This window comes from Myxine glutinosa, chromosome 1, assembly GCF_964187855.1.
Source record: "Myxine glutinosa chromosome 1, kmMyxGlut1.1, whole genome shotgun sequence".
Lineage (NCBI taxonomy): Eukaryota > Metazoa > Chordata > Myxini > Myxiniformes > Myxinidae > Myxine > Myxine glutinosa.
Genome location: NC_136261.1, coordinates 415,830,072 through 415,848,772, shown reverse-complemented (window position 1 = coordinate 415,848,772; position 18,701 = coordinate 415,830,072). Strand labels below are relative to the sequence as shown.

Genomic DNA, 18,701 nt, shown 5'->3' with positions numbered 1-18,701 from the left:
TTTACAATGACGTGATTTCTTATTTACAACGCAACCCAGGACCTGTGTTTTTTTCTTTTTTTTTCTTTTTAGGGAACAAGAGAAAGAAATTCCTGTTGGGAGGGAGGAGACAGCACGCATTGCATCGATGCACCAGTACCAATACCACCAAAGCACCCAACCACCACAAAGCACCCAAAAGCACCATCCGGTGCGGTCACCATGGTTCATAATAAACACAACAAAACAACTGGTGGTGGTCTTCTCTTCCTCTGCTGGGCCGATGTTCTTCCCGACGTCTTCTGGCTTCATGCGGCCTATTTGAACATAATAAAAAGCACAACTTGTGTCCATTTTTATTTAGGGCCTCAGGGGCCAACTAAGGGTGGTCCACCTGTTTGGCATAGGTGCCACCTTACCGAGGTCCGCAAGCAAGATTCCCTGGCCACTATGGCCGGTTTCCAACAGAGGTGCCCTGCCCCCGAACCTGGGGTCCATCAAGTGGTACTTGGCCGCAGAACAGCGGTCCATAATGTGGTACATCAACGCAATGCATGCTGGTTCTGGGAATCTCGGGCGCACAATGGCCACCTCACGCACGCTCCCATCGGCACCCAATGGCGCACAGGTCATGTGGGAGACAAAAGAAAGACAATTGAGCGAGGGGTAAGGTCACAAGGGTACACGTCAATAAGGCAATGCAAGGTGAAATGCGTACGGAGGCCGAAGTGAGAAAGCTCGTCCCTACCGTACGTCACCCCCCTGTCACCTACCCTACCCTTGTTCTCACCCCATATGTACAAAAATCTACACATTTACAAATTCGTCACTACTGTCATGTCTTCCCCATATTTTCCCTATACCAAATTCGTCTCCACAATCCCTTTACTTCAAAATTTGCCATCACCAATTCATCATCAATCCTCATAAGGAGGGAGAGATGGAATTACGCACAATGTCACACCCACGTCATGATGCGTCTCACATTCCAAACATTTGCACAGTAAAAATAATTAAACATGGCATGGTGTGGAGTACCTGTCACCTCAGGTGAGTGGATGCAGATGGTGCGAGGAGATCCTTCATCCTAACTATCCTCTAAATGACTTTAACACACTTTACACTACCCGGGGTCTTTCCCTGCCAATCCATTGGCCAACTTACACTATGGGTTCTAATAACCAATTCCCATTGGCCAAACTGTGGTGCTTCTCAATTTGGGGTCTCACTCCCCCGATTCATCTCCCGGTGCTCTAGCACAATTTCTGGGCTGCGACGTGTACCTCTCCCAACAGGTCTACCCACCTGCACACCTCCACCACTGTAGTTGCCACCCGAGCTTACCTAGCTCCTCACCCTAACCTAACTACCTGGGGACAGCCCCTCTCCTGGCTCTGTCACCCCATGGTGCCCTCTGGCACTGGGCTACCCGGGTCCGTCCTCCGGATCCTCGGGCCCCATTCACAACAACTACTACCGGCTCCCAGAGCCCACCTGCGGCCTCACCTGGCCGACATCCTCACAGTGGTGGAGTGCCCAAACCAACTACTCACACTAACAGGCTACACGCCCAGCCATTTCCACAACACCAACGCACCCATCCACATACCATTCTGTCACCCGCACCACAGATGCCAATATCCAACCACAATTTACCTGTACCCTCTACCTAACACTTACACTACCCGCCCCGGGTATCCGTGATGGGGGTCCACTCTTCCCCCATTCACACCTTCGCACCATCCACTCCACTCCACAATTTCCACCATTCTCACTCCACGACCATCCATTCCACTACTCCATACCATTTATTCCATACAACCATTTATTCCACACACCTGTCCTCCATTCACCTGTCGTTGCACACCTGTGCAATCATACCTGGTGCCACCTGCACCCTCCTTTCTTCCTGGACCATTTGGTCAGCACAACACGCAATCACCACTACTCCCTCATACACTGCTCCACACACCTGTTCAGTTGCACACCTGTGCAATCACACCTGTTCCATTCTCAACTGTTCAATCCTCACACACACGGCATCATCTCAGCTAACTACTCCCCTCTGAAACTTGCGCTTCCCAGTCGTCCCTTTAAACTATTGCGCTCCCACGTCATTATAATCCACACTAATCTACCTGCGTCCCCACTACAGGTATCAGTCACTAGCTAACCTTAACGTCACCTAATGTCATCTTCTAGGTCCCTATCAATATAACCTAACCCACCCGGGCTAGTTTTCACTGCCATACACCCCATAACCTATTGCTCCTTTGCCCCCCTCTGTGAGGGATGGTGGATTTGCCATCCCACCACATCGGGGGTCTTTCACTATCAATTTTGCTCGTCCAAATTCCAACCAATTCAAAAATTTTCCATTTACTGCCAATTCTATTCACTTTTCTAAATTTCGTCTTAAATCACTATCACTATCACCATCACCCGTCTACTTATTACATCCTCTCGGTGCGCCAATTTCCTTCGAAAGCTCGGCTTCGTACAGCCGAGCCATGAACGCGGGTTCTTTTGTGCCAGCGGCTGGATACGTCCCGCATTCGTGGCAGGGATGGGGGCTTACCCGGGCCGAGATCCCACGCACCACCTCGGCGTGGAGCCATCCAATGTCCCGATCTCGACCTGCCGGCACGTCTCAATAGAAAGTGGTCGCCATGACGACCCTTCCTATCGGGCGGCCCGCTCCGTCTAGTGGAGCCCGGACGCGGCCGTTCCAAGCGAGGCACAGCGTGGATCGCGCACGGCGGTTCTTTCGAAACCGCCGTGGTTCGGATCCCCGCTGGTTCTCGCGGCACGCGAAGCCCGGCACGCACCGAGGGCCCGAGTCGGCTATAAGTCGTTCTAACCTTTAACCCGGTTATCGTCGACGCCTCACCTGGATGCTTACAAGCATACGCTACCCCTTTCGTGCTCATACATGCAGCCGTTTCCATGCTCTTGGTCGTACCTTCTCTAACACACCTCGGTACACTCATTCCGCTCACCGACTTGGTCACACACCTGACCACCGAACACCTTGGCACACATTCGTCGCTCGCACACCTCACCAACACACCTCTTCGCGCTCCCTCCTCGGTCACCTCCTCTGTGACAATCACAGGTGTGCCCTCATTCGCACACCCAACCACGTGCCTCACTACCAACTCAAATGTGCCTTCCCACACACGCTCTACCATTCCAGGTGTGCATCCTTCCATCCCAGGTGTACATCCTCGCTCACCTGTCACAACCAGCTCACTCTCCTTGTCACTCTCACTACTCTCACCACCACTCTTGACAGCGCACTCACCCTTACTTTCGACGGCACACTCTTTCCTCATGCACCCGTCCGTTACACACCTTTCTCGCGCACACTCTCCCGTTACACCCTCTGTAACACTCACCACAGACGTACACTTTCTCGTTACATCCTCTGTAACACTCACCACAGGTGTACACTCTCTCATTACTTCCTCCGTAACACTCACCACAGGTGTACACTCTCTTGTTACTTCCTCCGTAACACTCACCACAGGTGTACACTCTCTCGTTACTTCCTCCGTAACACTCACCACAGGTGTACACTCTCTCGTTACTTCCTCCGTAACACTCACCACAGGTGTACACTCTCTCGTTACTTCCTCCGTAACACTCACCACAGGTGTACACTCTCTCGTTACTTCCTCCGTAACACTCACCACAGGTGTACACTCTCTCGTTACTTCCTCCGTAACACTCACCACAGACGTACACTTTCTCGTTACATCCTCTGTAACACTCACCACAGGTGTACACTCTCGTTACTTCCTCCGTAACACTCACCACAGGTGTACACTCTCTCGTTACTTCCTCCGTAACACTCACCACACCGCGCTTCCATGTACCCCCTCGCACACGCGCTTCGACCGGCTCACTCCTGACGGCACACTCACTCCTCGGCGTGCACTTTTTCCTCACACACCCCATGGTCGGACATTCTCGCACACCTCTTTTTTCGCACACCTGTCCTGTCACACACTTCACCAACGGCCTTTCACGAACACCCGGATCCAAACCAATCCCCAAGCCGACTGAATCTCCCCTCACATCATGTACATTGCCACTCACCTCCGTACCTCGTCGCACCTCCTCCGCCACCTGCAAACTTTTTATTTGGTTAGTGAGCACCGCATCATGATTTGAACACAGACCTTGTACATATTCCATGACTTCCTCCTTTATCTCCCTCTTAGTTTCCCTCCGTCTCTTCTTAATTTCACTCACCCCCTCTTCCACTTCCTCTACTTTTTGTTTAACCTCTTTTATTTCTCGGTGCGTCTCCTCAAGTTCGTCCTCTAAGGCTACCTTAACCGTTTCGATGTGCGTTCTCACCTGCCGGTCCTTTGTCTCCATTATCTCTGTCACCTCCTCCACCCTCATTGTCAGTTCCTCCCGTACCATCTGACATTGCCTCTGCGTCGCTATTAATTCGTTTTTAATTTCTTTTTGTGTCGCCTTTAACCCTCCGAGTACTGCAGTGTTCCTTTGAACCTGCTCCACTAATTTCGTTTGTCCCTCTGTCAGCTGTTCCACCTCCTCCATCAGATCTTCTATTCCCCCTTGTAACTTAGCCATATTATTTCTCACCTCTTTCTCTATACGCTTTTCGCCTCGCTTTACCTCCTCGCGTAGCCCCGAGACCTCCTCACTCACCCCTCGTCGTATTTCCTCCATCTGGTTCCCCATCTGTTCGATTTCCCGGGCGGATTGTTCCCCTATTTCCCGCAATTTGTCCTCCATCCTATTTTCTAACCCCATTAACCCATTTTTTACCCCCTCTAACTGATTCTCCTGGGCAGCCATTCTGTTTTCCACCCCCGTTAACCCATTCTTTACCTCTTTTATCCCGTTGTCTAACCCCTCAAAATTATTGTCTAACTTCCCAAATTTCTTGTCTAACTCCTCAAAATTATTGTCTAACTTCCCAAATTTCTTGTCTAATCCCTCAAAATTATTGTCTAACTTCCCACCGGTACCCCTCGCTTCGTCCCTCATTACCCCCATTTGCCCCATAATTCTGCTTTCCATTTGTTCCATACTGTCGTTTTTTTTCTGCATTTCCACCATGAATTGGGCCATGAAGGCTTGCATTTGGGCCGCGCTCATTGGTTCCGCGACCGTGGCCCCCTCAACCACGTGCGCGAGGGCGCCATTCTGTGCGTCTGAAACCTCCGCAACCACATTGCTATTTTTCTCCTCCTCCCTATCCTCCATATACATTTCCCCGAGGTCCTGGGTCGATTCCACCCTGTCTATTTCTCCCACCGACTTCCGATCGCCTTGATTGTCCATGGCGCGATCTCAAAATTCGGGTTTTGCTTTATAAAACAAAATAAATTTCGGCAGCTCGTAATTTTGACCAAAAATTTTTTTTTCTAGATGTTTTAAAAATTTGGTTCGGGACCCGAATTCCACTCCCAGACACCAATTGTTACTCTAATAGTACAATTGGTGTTCCAAAATTTGGGCCTAACAAATTTAGTCCCAGGTCCGAATCCAACTCCTCGACACCAATTGTTACCGTACTAACACAATTGGTGTCCAAAATTTGGGCTAAATAAATTTAGTCCCAGGTTCGAATCCCACCTCCTGACTCCAATTGTTACAGACGCGGCTTTTAGATGTTATATTGACCGAGCAGTGGTGTATTTAACCGCGTCCGAACAGTTACTCCCCGATTAAAACCCGATTTCACCCTACGTTGACCAGATCACCCCACGGATATTCAATCGGGAAATCTCTAAAGCGATCGCAAGAGAATGAAAAAGAAGAAGAAGAATACGGAGGAAGAACAGATTTATTATACGCACACAAGCAAAGGATGGAAGAAACAGTGACACAGCGAATCCTTAACTTACACTATTCATTTTTACTTAGCCCCAAGACAAACGAGCAGGACAGGACGTTCACACTTACACAGGGGATAATGCAGGCAGGTAAGGCTTGAGATGGAGGCAAGGTCGGGAGGCCGCCGTTCGCAATTCCTCGCGGTTTTGGCGGGAAACCCTCCGTCGCGTATCCACTGCGGGAGACGCCACGCGCTGGTTCGGCACACCTGATCCTTTTCTTGGGGTGGGGCCGTCTCTCTCCTTTCAGCGCGTCTCTCCAAAGCTGGTTTCCTTGCCGAGTACCTCTCCTCTTTGGCTTGGAGCGTTTCGCATCTCACCGCCTCTCTTTGGTGCAGCCTCTTTGCTCCTCTCCCAGGGTCATCTCCAGCTCATCTCTCCAGTCATCTCCAGCTCATCTCTCCAGTCATCTCCAGCTCATCTCTCCAGTCATCTCCAGCTCATCTCTCCAGTCATCTGGCAAAGCAGTCCCTTACAGTCGCTTTTATCACCTCGGCCGAAATCAAGCCGCCGGCTCCGAGGGCACGCCTACCGGGTCGATCACCGCGGTGTTGATTGGCTGTTAGGGCCGGTTCACTCCTTCCCTCTTCTGACGAGGTGGAGACACGCCTTTCTTCTCCAACCTTACCTCGTGGCCAATGGTGGTTGAAGAGAAAAACCGACCAAAATGCGGAAGGCAAATGGAAGGGAGGTTTTGGGGAAATTGGAAGGGCCTACGCTTATTTTGTTTGATACAATGCAAAGTCAATCTAGTGGGAAAACACATACTTAGCCTACATGGAATAAGGAAATACACTATTTAAAAGATATATCGTGACCTGCGTGTATATTCCATGCAATTAACTAGGACGCTGACTGCGACCATTATTTACATTAACAGGGTGGTACCGTACGTTTGTAACGTTCACATTGTAACGTTTTCACATTCGTTACACTTCCTCCAAAATTGTTACACTTCTCAAATTCGTTACACACTTCTCAAAATCGTTACACACTTCTCAAAATCGTTACAATATTCATCTCACAAAGTTCAGACGTACATGGCGGCGGCCATCTTGGATTTTGACGTGGCGACCCAATTTTCAATAGCGTTCTTCCTTATGCCGAGAGACACCCACACACCAGATTAGAAGTTGGGACTTCGCTTATTTTTCAAGATATTCAGCTCACAAAGTTCAGACATACATGGCATCAGACATACATGGTGGTGGCCATCTTGGATTTTGACGTGGGTTCCACCCACACCAAATTCGAATGCGGTCCTTCGCTTACGCACGCACGCACGCACGCACGCGTAAATTGGGTCGCCACGTCAAAATCCAAGATGGCCGCCACCATATATATGTCTGAAAATTGTGAGCGAAATATCTCGAAAAATAAGCGAAGTACCAACGTCTAATCTGGTGTGTGGGTGTATCTAGGCACAAGGAAGAACGCTGTTTAATATCGGGTCGCCACGTCAAAAGCCAAGATGGCCGCCGCCATGTATGTCTGAACCTTGTGAGATGGATATCTTGAAAAATAAGCGAAGTATCAACTTCTAATTTGGTGTGTGGGTGTATCTCGGCATAAGGAAGAACGCTATTGAAAATTGGGTCGCCACGTCAAACTCCAAGATGGCCGACACCATATATATGTCTGAACCTTGTGAGCGAAATATCTTGAAAAATAAGCGAAGTACCTTCTGGTGTGTGGGTGTATCTAGGCATAAGGAAGAACGCTATTGAAAATTGGGTCACCACGTCAAAATACAGGATGGCCACCTCCATGTATGTCTGAACCTTGTGAGCGAAATATCATATCATCGCATGTTTTCTGCGTGTTCCACTTTGTCAACTCACATCACTTCCCCGACGGGGGACCTAGGCGTAACGTGCGGGCGTGCGTGAGTGCGTGCGTGAAGGCGTGCATGCGTGCATGCATGCGTAAGCAAAGGACCGCATTCGAATGTGGTGTGTGGGTGCAACCCACGTCAAAATCCAAGATGGCCGCCGCCATGTATGTCTGATGCCATGTATGTCTGAAACTTGTAACCTGCATATCTTGAAAAATAAGCGAAGTACCAACTTCTAATCTGGTGTGTGGGTGTATCTAGGCATAAGGAAGAACGCTATTGAAAATTGGGTCGCCACGTCAAAATCCAAGATGGCCGCCGCCATGAATGTCTGAACATTGTGAGATGAATATCTTGAAAATAAGCGAAGTACCAACTTCTAATTTGGTGTGTGGGTGTACCTCGCCAAAAGGACGAAGGATGTTGAAAATTGGGTCGCCACGTCAAAATCCAAGATGGCCGCCACCATATATATGTCTGAAACTTGTGAGCGAAAGATCTCGAAAAATAAGCGAAGTACCAACGTCTAATCTGGTGTGTGGGTGTATCTAGGCACAAGGAAGAACACTTTAAAATCGAGTCGCCACGTCAAAAGCCAAGATGGCCGCCGCCATGTATGTCTGAACCTTGTGAGATGAATATCTTGAAAAATAAGCGAGTACCAACTTCTAATTTGGTGTGTGGGTGTATCTCGGCATAAGGAAGAACGCTATTGAAAATTGGGTCGCCACGTCAAACTCCAAGATGGCCACAACCATATATATTTCTGAACCTTGTGAGCGAAATATCTTGAAAAATAAGCGAAGTACCAACTTATAATCTGGGGTCTGTGTGTATCTAAGCACAAGCAAGTACGCTGTTTAAAATTGGGTCGCCACGTCAAAATCCAAGATGGCCGCCGCCATGTATGTCTGATGCCATCCATGTATGTCTGAACCTTGTAACCTGCATATCTTGAAAAATAAGCGAAGTACCAACTTCTAATCTGGTGTGTGGGTGTATCTAGGCATATGGAAGAAGGCTATTGAAAATTGTGTCGCCACGTCAAATTCCAAGATGGCCGCCGCCATGTATGTCTGATGCCATGTATGTCTGAACCTTGTAACCTGCATATCTTGAAAAATAAGCGAAGTACCAACTTCTAATCTGGTGTGTGGGTGTATCTTGGCATAAGGAAGAATGCTGTTGAAAATTGGGTCGCCACGTCAAAATCCAAGATGGCCACCGCCATGTATGTCTGAACATTGTGAGATGAATATCTTGAAAAATAAGCGAAGTACCAACTTCTAATCTGGTGTGTCGGTGTTCCTCGGCATAAGGACGAATGATATTGAAAATTGGGTCGCCATGTCAAAATCCAAGATGGCCGCCTCCATATATATATCTGAAACTTGTGAGCGAAATATCCCGAACAATAAGCGAAGTACCAACGTCTAATGTGGTGTGTGGGTGTATCTATTGGGTCGCCACGTCAAATTCCAAGATGGCCACCGCCATGTATGTCCGAACCTTGTGAGATGCATATCTTGAAAAATAAGCGAAGTACCAACCTCTAATTTGGTGTGTGGGTGTATCTCGCCATAAGGAAGAACGCTATTGAAAATTGGGTTGCCATGTCAAAATCCAAGATGGCCGCCGCCATGTATGTCCGAACCTTGAGATGAATATCTTGAAAAATAAGCGAAGTACCAACTTCTAATTTGGTGTGTGGGTGTATCTCGCCATAAGGAAGAATGCTATTGAAAATTGGGTCGCCACATCAAAATCCAAGATGGCCGCCACCATATATATGTCTGAACCTTGTGAGCGAAATATCTCGAAAAATAAGCGAAGTACCAACTTCTAATCTGGTGTGTGGGTGTGTCTAGGCACACGGAAGAAAGCTGTTTAAAATTGGGTCGCCACGTCAAAATCCAAGATGGCCGCCGCCATGTATGTCTGAATCTTGTGAGATGAATATCTTGAAAGATAAGCGAAGTACCAACTTCTAATTTGGTGTGTGGGTGTATCTCGGCGTAAGGAAGACCGCTATTGTAAATTGGGTCTCCACGTCAAAATCCAAGATGGCCGCCACCATATATATGTCTGAACCATGTGAGCAAAATATTAGTCAAGTTCACGATGTCAATAAATTATATTTCGTTCAAAATCATGGTAGATTAGCAAACCTATACATTTTTGGAAAGGTTATAGCATAAGGAAACTAAAAATCAATGTTTCCATTTGGAGAGATGCCTGTATGGCGGCCATTTTGGATTTTCAAAATGGCCACTGTAAAATACATATTTTGTTTATTTCTGCCTCTAATTACCCTAAAAACTTTTTAAAATATACTAAACCTATATTTTCAGGGACAAGGAATCCAATGAAAGTATCAAATTAGTGCTATGGGGAATGGTAAGACACGAATCAAAGGTTTTGAATTGCAAAATACTGTCTTTATATTCGCGATAAGTTGCATAATCAAATACATGTTATCATTTTGTACAGGCAGTTAATAACATCAAAATGTGTCACAATAATTCATATCACCAAACATACACAGGCAGTCAGCAAAATCATATATACACATGCAGTCAGTATAACTTCACATCTACACAGGCAGTCAATGACAAAATATACACAGGCAGTCAATGGCATCAAACATACACAATTGCAGAATATGCCATTTAGAGTTCGTCATCACTGTCCTGTGTGTCGTATCCGACAATATAGTCCGCATCGTTTTCACAGTACATTCCACACAAGCAAAGGGCGGTCAAATTGATTGGCAAATCGAATTGGTCGAATGGTCGATCGAATTGAATTCGATGAATCGAATCGAATCGATCGAATTGGTCGAATGGTCGATCGAAGCAATTGGTCGAATGGTCGAATTGGTCGAATGGAATTGGTCGATTGGTCGAATTGGTTGAATTGGTCGAATCGAATTGGTCGGAATTGGCAAATGCAAACATTGATTTTCAGATTTTCCATTTAATAACGTTTCCAAAAATGTATAGGTTTGCTAATCTACCATGATTTTGAACGAAAAAACATAGTGAACCTGACTATATCTTGAAAAATAAGCGAAGTACCTTCTGGTGTGTGGGTGTGTCTAGGCATAAGGAAGAACGCTATTGAAAATTGGGTCGCCACGTCAAAATCCAAGATGGCTGCCTCCATGTATGTCTGAACCTTTTGAGCGAAATATCATTTCATAGCATGTTTTCTGCGTGTTCCACTTTGTCAACTCACATCACTTCCCCAACGGGGGACCTAGGCGTAACGCTTGTTTTTTTAACAAAAACAAAAGTTAAATTACGCCTGGGATTACGGACAGTAAAATTACAGTTCAGTACTTCGTGTAACCCCCACGAGCATTCCGGAGAGCACGTACATGTTGAGGCATGCTGTTCACGAGATTTGCCAAGGCTTGGACAGGAATCGCTTGCCATGCAGTGACAATAGCCTGCTGCAATTCATGCAAAGAGGTAGGCTGCTGGTCCAAGTGGTCGATTTGACGTGTTAATTCTGCCCACAAGTTCTCTATCGGATTCATATCCGGGGACATGGCAGGCCACTCCATATGCTCTACACCACGGTCAGCAAGAAAGTGTTGGATCATGCGAGCACGATGAGGCAGTGCATTGTCATCTGGGAAGACAAAGTTTCCTTGAAAGGCTGCAAGAGCAAATGGAAGCAACATTTCCTCCAGAATGGCACTGTACTTGAACTGGTTCAGGTTTCCATTCAGAACAACCAGGTCAGTTTTGCCCCCTGCATGAAAAGCAGCCCAAACGGTCATCCCACCACATCCAGCTTGGACTCTTGGCACTATACAATCTTTATTGTAGGCTTCATGCACTTGTCTGCACACTCGGACGCGGCCATCTTGACGATAGACCAGAAATCCAGATTCGTCACTGAAGATCACGTGATTCCAGTGTCCTGGCTGTCATTGACGGTGCTCTCTGGCCCACTGCAATCGGCGCTGGCGGTGTTGTCTGGTCAGGCATGGCTTTCTCAGTGCACGACTGGCACCATAGCCTGCTTGAATCAGTCGTTGGTTGACTAGCCTTCTGGATACAGGCACATTTGTCAGTTGCTGCCACTCAGCCCGAAGCCGATTAGCTGACTTGGTACGGCCATTGCGGACTAACCGGTGCAGCTGGCGATCATCCCTCCTTGTGGTTCTGTGGGGACGTCCTGGCCTCGGTATTGGAGTAGGGACACCCCTCTGAGCATTTCGTTTCAGGATCTTTGACACCTGACCTTGAGTGATGCCATACTGCCGAGCAATAGCACGCTGTTTCATGCCGTACTTTCGTAAAGCCACCACTCAATGACAAACAGCATTGTCGAGTTGACGGACCATCTCCAGAGGAAGCGGCAATAACTTTTGGAGACGTGCAGCAGTTGTTTTCCACTAATACAGAATGCAACAACCCTTGTATGTACCCCACTGTGAAGCCAATCATCAAATGCACCTGTCTGTATGTATGTATATGTATATATATATATATATATATATATATATATATATATATATATATATATATATATATATATATATGTCACGCTACCAGATTCTTGTACCAGATGCACTAATCATCTACTGCGTATAAACGCCGTTGAAAGGCGGCGCCGCGTGTTTCACCGTTTTCGCTTCCGGATTGATCGTTTATCAGCAATAAACTTCCGTAAATATACCTTTATTGGACACAGTTTCGTCTTATATTTCACCCATCGACGGAAAAATATACGATCTTTCGTTCTATGACAGTGGCATTACCTGTTATGACCGTTGAAGCCTGAATTTTGCTTCGGACTCGACGGTCATTTTCCGCGATTCCACGGCAACAGTCGCCTGGTGGCGTGCTAGTCGCTACACGTGTTTGTTTCGATAATGATTAATGATACTGATAATGAATAATACTGATACGTGACTGATAATTATCATTGAGTCATTATCTTGTGAGCCTAAATCACAAAGTACATACAAGTACAGCATTGTTCAGTAAACGATATTCTTTGTCCAGTATATGAATAAAATATCATGCACACTGGATGCACAGCACTGAGCAGCATGTACAGGTCTTATCAATTGCACAAACTATGATGACTGTCTCAATCATTATAATGATTATTATACATATATATCAGGGTGGCCCTTATTCTTGAAAATTTGAAATATTAAGCTCTCACCCTCTACACCTGGTCCATTTGCCCTAAAACAAACCAGGCCAAATGGCAGCTAAATTCATGAACATTTAGAGGTAGTCCAGCACCCTTGAACATTTCCCCCTCCAGGCCATGTCATTGAGGTCATGTAACACTAAAAACACATATCACAGATAAATACAGTATGTATCACAGAAATAAATAAAACCGTTTGATAAAACATGCTTATGAATAATTATCACATCTATGGACCAGAGTAAGAGTGGTAAAACAATCTGGATTCCAATCAAAGTGGGACTCTATTGACCAGACTGCATTCATCTCTGGTCTCTCTGATGAATCTGTCAAAGACCGCATTCTCCCTGTGACTGATAAAGTTATCGATTTTGCAAAGAAGCAGCTTGACCTCAATCAGCCACGGGATGATTATAAAAAAACTTCTGGAACTGACCATTTTGTTTCTTGGAGGAGTTCCTGCTCGTGACATTCATTTCTGTGCTCCTGGTGCGATTCACCATGCAAGATGGATGTCGAAGGCCATCTTCAGTCTCAAAATCTGGCTTTTCCACCAACAGTTCAAGCTGGTGGCAGGAGAGAGGAATGGCCTATGAGAAATTTGTCTGTTTGTTTCTGAAATGTATTTGCAAGCCTGGATGAAAGCTCCAAGTGCAGCTGAAGCTCCAATGAATGATCTGCTGCTGATGAAGACCCTGATCTCTTACAAGACTGCAAGCCATGCAATCTCGACAACCACCAGTGAGAAGTTGAGGAACCATCTGTGGTACTTGTCAGAAGAGCTGGTGGGGTTGGCCTTCTCCGACAAACAAGTGCCTATCGCTACTAAACAACTGATGGTGGAAGCACTGAAAGGTGAGCGTCCATTAGATGAAGAACCATCAAAGATGCCACGGCCTGACATGAAAGCCTTAAGCGAGAAGGGAATTGAAGAATTTGTGTCACCACACACAAAAAGATTCTTCAAAAAGTTGAAAATCTCGTCAGACTTTTTAACTGTGGATCCAAGCACATGGGGTGACCATGAAGGCTACAGAGCTGCTGTGGAACAGATCAGGGAGTTGAAGGTCGTAAATGACCATGCTGAACGAGGTGTGGCCCTCATGAAAAGTTACAACGGTTCCTTACCAAGGATGAGGAGCAACTCCAATTTTTACTTCAGGTCGTGTCTGAACACCGTCGTACATATCCCGACTGTCGGAAAGCAACATTGGCTAAAATGAGGCAGCAATGATATGATATGACATGTTGGTGAGAACCTTCCTTGACTAGAAACTAATATAATAACATCAGGAAATATAATAACATCAGGAATGTTAAATAGAATGAGAAATGGAAAGAACTTTAAGAAGTGTATTTGTACGGTAGTATATTTTGTTGTGTGCTCTCCATATATAAAATCGTGATTCTTGAAGGTGCCTGGACTACCTCTAAATATAAACAGACTTATATTCAATTTTGACTGCAGTGTTTCAATCGCAAATGGATCACCTGTCGGCCATGAGAACATTCAAATTAACATTTTAAAATTTTCACCCCGTTTAAGGGCCACCCAAATATATTGTTGTGGATTCGGGGTCGGCGCTCCCCTTATCATGGGGGGGGGGGGGGTTAATCCCCTTGTCTTTAAAGCTGGCCATCCCCCGATCCTGGAAGCTATGACGTCACTTCCGGCCGGTATTAGCCAGGGTAATTGGTCAATGGAGTCCCAAATACCTGCTTACTAACCCGACCGTAAAGCGAGGAGATAGCTCACGCTTGGACCGCTGACAAGATGGAAATTGACGAGCGGTTTAGCAATCCGAAGCCTGAGCCATTAACAAAGGACTAAACCCGATCCTGAGCAGTTTCCCAAATCATGCCACAGGTACTCAATGGAGGAAAGACGAAAGCGATCGAATAAGAGGAAACCAAAGTAAAGAAGAACAAATATGATTTATTAACAAATATACAAGAAGAAGAGGAAACGAAAGGAATTTACAAGAAGAGAAGAGGAAGAAGCAGGACACAGGGCAATCTTAACTAAACAGTCTTAACTTACAACCCCAGGACAAACAGACAGACTTACACGGGATGGTAGTGGTAGGAGAGGAAAGTCCAGGCAGATGGTAGGGGAGGAAGGTCCAGGCAGAGGGTTCAGGCGTTGAGGTCCGGGTCCAGGTGTCGACTCATACCGGGGCAAAAACACGGGTAGGCAGCGAGCGCGTACCGTTGGCGCGCGATCGGACCTTATATATGGCGGGGGGGGGGGGACAGTCCTTCGCATGTCCGTATGCGCAGTTCTCTGCTCGTGACCTCCTTACTCAGCTTCTCAGGTGCTCAGCGCCGCTTAATGATTCCTCACACATCTGGTACAAACGAGCTCTCTCCGCGCATCGGTCGCTTCCGCTCGTGCAACTGCTCCACTCAACTCAACTCAACTCAACTCTTGTGCACACGAACTCTTGACTCAACTCATCTGTGTAAGGGCGTCGCGCTTGTGCTTATATAGCGCGCTTCCAAATCAAGCTGCGCGCTCTCAGGCTCCGCCCACCGGTGAGCTCACCTCAGCCCTGGTTGGTTGGCGAGAGCTCACCGGCTCTGCCCTTGACGGGACATTGACAGGGCCACGCCTCATTCTTGGCGCTCCGCCCCCTTCTTCTCCAAGCTTTACCGCGTGCATGATGGCGTTTGGAGCGAGCGCTAAGGCAAAGGCGCGTAACAATTTGGAGGGAGTCAAGCCGTAAAATGAATGAAATTGAAAAGGACCTATCTTATTTAATTATTGCAACGCAGAGTCGACTATTGGGAACACAGCCTTAACTAAACACAGACTAAGGAAATAACTGAGAAGCTCCTATGGTGTCCTACGTGTTGCATGTGGACTAACTATGGGTGCAACCTTTGACCTTTTAAATGATGAGAATTATTTACAAGAATTATTTACAAAGTGAGGGGTTCTAAAACCGCAACAATATATATATATATATATATATTGTTACTGATCGCGGTTTAGATGTTATGATGGGCCGAGCGGATGGTCCAACCGCGACCGTTACAGGATCCCCGACTCACCCGATTCCACCCAAACGTTGGCCGGATCGCCCCGCAGCTGCTCAATGAGGGAAAAGACTAAAACGACGAATGCAAAGAGGAAAACGAAGGCAAAGAAAGGTTTGGAAATACTACTGAATTTATTGACTATTTACACACATAAGCAAAAAGAAAGCAGTCACGTTTATTTACAAGCACATAAGACGCAGGTGACACAGTGAAATCTTTAGCTTACCTACACAAGCTTAATTAACCCAGGACAGAACAAACAGAACAAACTCACGTACACAAGAAGGGTGGAAAGGCAGGAGGTGGATGGCTGGAGGGAGAGGAAGGTCCAAGGGGGTCCCGCAGCTCAACCGGCACGTCTAGCAGCCGCTGTTCCTCCACGGCCCTGCTCCAAACCGCCGTTCAGGCCCCCAAGCTGCTGTTGTGGCTGCTGTGGACGTTGCGTGCTTTGCCAGGCCTTGTCCGACTCGTCTGGTCCAAACCCTCAACTCGTTCTTGGTCCACTCACTCTTTACCACCGACTCCTCACCGCAACCAACGCAACCAACTGACCACCGACTCCACTGACTGACTCCTCACGACTCTCCCTTGGTGACCAACTCACGACTCACTCGCGTGCGCGCCTTTTATAGCGCCTCCGGCGATTAAGCCGCCGGCCTTTTGGACACGCCCATCGGGGTGCTCACCTCGGCCCTGGTTGGTCGCGCGACCCTCTGGCTCCGCCCTTGATGACGACGGGCGGGCACGCCTTTCTTGTCCGATTCGAGCACATGTTCAATGGTGGTTTTGGAGGGGAGGTAATTGAGAATCGAGGCCCGGCAATGACGGAAGGGGATGTAAAAGGAAATGGAGATTTTGGGGATGGGAATGAAAGGGGATCTATTCTCTTTCACTGGTGCAATGGAGTACTTCAATTAATGGGAGACACAGCCTTACTCTAAAACACAGAATAAGAGATAACTATCAAACAGGGGTATTCTATTATTTGGCTGATGTGTATGCTTGTGGACTAATTATGGGATGCCCTTTCACCTTTACACAGCTCCGGAGGTAGGGGGGCGCAGAATAAACAATAATAATAATAATACAGCACACAATCAAAAAAATACAGTCCTCATCTCCGCAACAATATATATATATATATATATGCATATATATATCAGTCATTATGCGACTTCATACCATGAGTGAAAGGGTGAACCACCATTAAGGTATGCCATCTAGCTCTGCTGTACCTCAATGGTAGTGACAAGCACCGCTTGCCACACGGTACATTATCTCTGGTATCCACTCATCACATGGAGTCACCTGAATGTGGCAGGGAGTAACTAATCAGATTATAATTTAAGTTCTCCAGCCAAATAAGCACACGCTGTGGCCCGTCATGTACATCACAGCATGCGCTCATTAGGCTGGAGAACTTAAATTATAATCTGAAAGATATATATATATATATATATATATATATATATATATATATATATATATATACATAAGGATAAAAACAAGCGTTGAGTTCAGCCAAACACTCCTGTCACTGTCAGGTTGTGGCTCAACATCCTTCTTTCTGTTCTCAACTGTCCATTATTACCTCTCTGACCATATTTTAGTCCCAGAAAGAGCGGGTATTTACTCAAATAAAAACTAAAATCCTTTGCTTTGTAGATGAGAGTGCCCACTTCATTTTACCTTCAAAATTAACTCCTGGTACCAGTGATCTGATCCAATCAGCCATAATCCTTTGTACCTTTTGTTAGATTCAACATTTTCTCAGTCTCTTCTTCATTTTGGAATAATTCAAACAATGATTCCTCCCAGAACTCCAGCAGAGATGCTGAGGACAGTTTGGAGGAGAAGCGGAGGTTGGTGTGCCAATTTGTGAATGAATCTGTGAATCTGATGAAGAGTGAAATAAACAAGAAGAAAATGGAGAAGCTTTCTCTTCTTGGGAAGCAGAGGGAGAAACTGGAGCAGCAGATGGAGGATCTACGTGGAGGAAAATCCACAATGGACACAGCACTCCAGGATCTGGAGGCCATTTCTTTTCTACAGGTGTGGTTTATCGTAAACGTATTGCAAAAGTTGTAATGTTTAAAATATATTGTTTAGGGGGAGTCTGTCACTATTCAAGTACAAGCTTTTAGTTGAGGCCTTGTTACATGTCATGGTCGATGGTAAAGGTGCATTATACGATACAATGGTTCAAAAATGATTAAATAAAATGACTAGATAGGTGAGTGAATGCATTTCCAGGTGTGTTTATGTCATCATGAAGTGAGATTTAGGTTTTATCACAATGGTCTGGGATAAGAGTGAGTTCATGTCATGGTCTCCAAAGCAGTGATACAGCACGACTACCTGGTCACTGTTGAGGGTTTCAATCATTTCATCCAAGGATTTTATCCAAGGGATGCTCATGTGGACCTCCAGGTACCATGACATCATGGTTTTCATCATGTGCTGGATCATCGTGAATATTTTGGTTTATCCAGTGCCATGTTTATCCAGGTAGTCAAAGTTGCCTGTGTGTATCCACCTGGAGAACATTAGTGTGAATTATGGTCAAACAACTACTTCACATACTTTGTTCCTGAACAATTCAATGTTGTTCATGTGAATACTGTTCGGGTTACAGATTTACCTTATCGGGTGTTTTCACCAAAGGGAAGTGAAGTACTGTTTCAAAATTAAAATCAAATTTATCTTTTCCTTTTCAAATTGAAAACATCTTTGGTTTATTACACCGTGCACGCGAAGCCTCCATCTTTTAAACTGTGACTCAATGCCGT

The 18,701-nt window shown here is 46.2% G+C and overlaps 1 protein-coding gene across 3 annotated transcripts in view; it reads left to right on the top strand.

The window, feature by feature from the left end:
- The window catches only part of LOC137417942 (E3 ubiquitin/ISG15 ligase TRIM25-like), a 78,235-nt gene that overhangs the window by 42,620 nt on the left and 16,914 nt on the right, over window positions 1-18,701 (top strand). For all 3 annotated transcript variants that reach the window (XR_013621926.1, XM_078770569.1, XM_078770570.1), the window contains one exon: window positions 17,731-17,964. Coding sequence is in view for 2 of the 3 variants with exons in the window: in XM_078770569.1 (XP_078626695.1) it covers window positions 17,731-17,964 (234 nt within the window). In the remaining variant the exon portion in view is untranslated. The remainder of the gene's footprint in view (window positions 1-17,730; window positions 17,965-18,701) is intronic.